This window comes from Chaetura pelagica, unplaced genomic scaffold (genome assembly GCF_000747805.2).
Source record: "Chaetura pelagica isolate M959 unplaced genomic scaffold, ChaPel_1.0 scaffold74, whole genome shotgun sequence".
NCBI classification, from domain to species: Eukaryota; Metazoa; Chordata; class Aves; order Apodiformes; family Apodidae; genus Chaetura; species Chaetura pelagica.
In genome coordinates this window covers 499902-503803 of record NW_009952982.1, presented here as the reverse complement: position 1 = coordinate 503803, position 3902 = coordinate 499902, and the positions used below count along the sequence as shown (strand labels likewise).

Below are 3902 nucleotides of genomic sequence, written 5' to 3'. Positions count from 1 at the left end.
TGCTTAGAATTCAGTGAGAACTGTGGACTCCATTCTCCAGGGACCTGGTGGAAAGCAGTGAGTAGCTCTCAAGCAGCATCTCAGCAGCTACCTTGCAACCCAGATAAAGGGCAGGCAGCTAGTCATCTGCAGGGCTATACAAATGATAAGGTATGTTGTACCTTACTCATCTTTAATCAGAAGGTTGCAGAAGGCTCATGTTGAGCTGTTACTTTCAACCTGCAGTGAAAATGCCTATTTCATTATTTTTACAAGCTGAAGTATTCTCTTCCAGTAAGCTCTGAGCTGCTGTTTCACATTGCAGACAAGTGCCTTGCAACACTGATCTGACGTACAGTCTAGTTCGATCTAGCTAAGAAATAACAGAGTTGTCCTTCTTAATGTTCCACTTACTCTAGTCAGGTAGAGAAAAAGGCAAATGGCTCATGCACACACATAGAACAAGCACTGGAGCAGCAGCTGTAGCTCAGGTACCCATGAGGCACCAGGGCCATGGGAGCTGGGAGTGCTAATTCAGCAGCTTCCACTGGACAGCAGGGGATGGGAAATGTTCACTGAATTGCAAGCAGCACTTTTTTTGCAATGGGTTTCTGCACTTGCCTGTAATGAAATTCAAAACTCCATTGGATAATTTCCCTATCATGTCCTCAAGAAGGAGCAGACAAGTCAGAGCCTAACTTCTTGTCAGAAATTAGCTCAGCGAGTATTCATTCTAATTAAAGTTTCAGTTACCCAGGAGGGATGTGCAGTTAAGACCAGGCGATGAAGTGGAATTATAATGAAGTTTTACTGGTTCTAATGGTTTCTGAAGACAATAAGTAAAGCTGTCTCTAATGAGATTCCATATGCACAGATTGGAAGTGGCACAGGCTCAGTTCCAAGCAAGCATGGCTCCCTTTTCCTTTTCAAGTAGCTCCAAATAAAAATTTGAATTTGAAAACTTAAAAGTCTTTCTGTTTTTTGGGGGGTACTGAGAAGAGCAGTGCAGGTTAACATCATGCCTTCTGGTGGGCATTAATAGTTTTTCCTTTACACATATGTGAAAGCCACTAACTGAAGGCTGAATGATTCTTGGCAGAGACAAGACAGAGGGCAAATTTTTTGCTTTGCATTTTGGAGGTATGCTTTTTGATGTCATTATGATTAGTACTCCATGTTCAGGCTTTAACCCAGACATACATGGTAGTTGCTCCAATGCAGAAATGATAATCCAGGCTATCTAGCAGTTTAATCTGATCTGGCTCTTTTCTGACTATGTATGAGTAGAGATGTGTGTTTATGGCTAATCCAATATTCTGGGTTTTTTTCTAGCCTTGCTATGAAACGGTGAAAATATGGCTCCAGGAAAACTTACTAGCAGTGGGAATCTTTGGATTGTGCACAGCTATTGTGCAGGTACAGTTAATTATATTTTTTTTTTCAAATCCTTATTAATCATAATTAAATACGTGACAATAGATCCAGATGTACTCTGCCCAGGCCTATTTTAATAATTCCAAATTTTGCAGGATATTAGAGTAAACCTCAGCAAGATTTGACTTTTATAATTTTGTTCAAAAACTATGCACAAGGAACACAGTATTTTAAGTAAATATTAGGAATACACACATTTTCTGTTTATGATGCATTGCAAAGAGCAGGCACTTTACCCAGTGAAGCCTTAGAATAGACTGAGCCTTAGAATAGACTCCATGGAGAGGCAGTCCCTGCCATCCAAAGTGAGAAGCCTAATCAGGGTAGGGTGAATTGTCTTTTAGGATACCTATATTTGTCCAGTAATTCTCCATAGAGGACCAGCCAGTTAAGCTAATTATCCAACTTCAAGATAGCCTAAAAGTAGCTTAACTCTTCAACCCCCATCCTTAGTCCTAAGGTAAGTTAGAAGTTGGGCAGTTGCTACCATTACTCAACCTTGCCAATAAATCCATGGTTCTTTTCTGTTAATTGCGGGGAAATGAGGTAGGTAAGACTGGCATAGACTTTCCTATTAGATTTTGACCTTAATTTATGCTCCACATAACTTTGGTCAGAGAAGAATCAGCTGTCAATGCAGGCTCTTGTCTCTTATGTACCTGTGTCTTTGATCCATCTTACTGTGGTTGTGGCAATAGTGGTAGCCCTGATGGAACAAACCTTAGCTTGAGGATAAACAGGTGAAAGTTGTGCTAAAGCTCAGGCTGTTTTGGCTGTATGTCAGCCCTCCATTTATGGCTCAAACTGCATTCCCAAATGCAGTGAAGAGAGAGCTTTAGTTTCCAGCTTCACTTCTCTCTCACACTCAACACAAAGATGGCATCGCTAAGCTTATTAAGACCATGTAACGAACTCCAGATTAACCCTTTTTTGGTGGGGGTTTTTAAAAATAATTTTGCATGGATACCACTGGCAGCAGCGAGAGCCTGGAATCTGAATTCCAGTCATATTCCTACTAATGTCAGGTTAGGCAGCAGGGTCATGTATCTTACTCTATCATATGTTCACATATTGGCTGCAACTTATACTAATGCCTGACTCCTCATGGGAGTTTTTATTATAATACTAATTAACAGGAACTGTTATTTTTTTAAAGAGTAAATATGAACTGGTCGAATTCAGTGCTTAAAATAGAACTCATACAAAAAATTTCTACCTGGTAAACCTTAATTTCAATTATAATTTTTAGAGTGGTGTTGCAAAGGAATAGCAACAACCACTTGGTACACTCATGTAAGTACTTCAACTGAAGGAAAAAAGACTCTCTTCCCCATCTCCTTTTTTGATGAAATAATCTACAGGATGTGGCACAGCAGGTCAGTAGCTTGGCTGAGAGAAAACCACCACCTGCCTGCTGCTTCTCTTGAATCGGCTGAGTAAGAAAGGCACACATTGGTGAAGCATTGATGGTTATGATACGTGGACACTCTTCAGTGATTCCCCCATAGAAACCTGTGCACACATACGTTCGGAAAAGTAATACACAGTAAACCACAGCATCCTTTGGGTCAGGGATGAACCCAGTTGTCTTTCAAAGAAATAGCTACAGAGGTAACCACACAGCCCCACAGTTGTGGTTTGCTACTGTAGAATACTTTAAAGAAAAAGACAATCAAACATTTATTTTCAATATACCTCTTCCCAGTATCTGCTGGCTGCTCTTTGTGGAGAAATCAGCTTGCTTGTGCTGTCATTTTTCATTCTGTAAAATAGCAATACAGATAAGGACAAAAAGCAGACAGAAAGTAGGGACAGAACAAGGACATGAACCAGCAAGAAAATGATATGTCTTCCATGTGTGAACAAAACTAGTGTAAGCATGCTTTTCTCTTTTTTGTTTTGTCTGTGTTTTTTGTTCGTTTTGGGTTTTTTTTGTTTGTTTCAATAAATAGGGGCTTTTTTAAGTACTGAAAAAGAATTGTTTGTTTGTTTTTCTCTTAGATTCTTGGACTCACCTTTGCAATGACCATGTATTGTCAGGTAGTGAAGGCAGACACGTACTGTGCATAGATACCTTTCCCAATCTTTCCACTTCTCCTACAAAGGACACAGGAAAAATCTTCTTCATGCTCATTCATCTGACTTTTTTTTTTTTTACATTTGTACTATAAACTGTACATAATACTATATTTCTGAAGATTTTGTGAATTACACCCCTTTATTGAAGAAGGAAGAAAAGAAACTATAAGTACTTGAACTGACACAGGTAAGAAAGAAGCAGCCTTGTCTTTAAAAAGAAGAAAACTTCCAATGAAGTTGCACAAATAGCAATGGTTCCTTTTCCATGGGCAAGGGAAAGGAAGCTGCTTATGAAGGGCTGATCTTCAAATGGATGTTAGGAAAAGATTGCACTGAGGCAACCTCTGTGAAATGTCCTGGGTTGTCTTCCTGCATTTCATGGTCTGGAAGAGAGGGTATAGAATTGAGTA

At 39.5% G+C, this 3902-nt stretch overlaps 1 protein-coding gene across 1 annotated transcript in view; it reads left to right on the top strand.

The window, feature by feature from the left end:
• Positions 1-3483, top strand: part of TSPAN4 (tetraspanin 4) — a 166452-nt gene extending 162969 nt beyond the window's left edge. The window contains exons 6-8 of the mRNA XM_009996415.1: positions 1-57; positions 1312-1395; positions 3415-3483. The exon at positions 1-57 is cut by the window's left edge and continues 4 nt beyond it. Coding sequence (XP_009994717.1) covers positions 1-57; positions 1312-1395; positions 3415-3483 — 210 coding nt within the window. The remainder of the gene's footprint in view (positions 58-1311; positions 1396-3414) is intronic.
• The last annotated feature ends 419 nt before the right edge of the window (positions 3484-3902 follow it).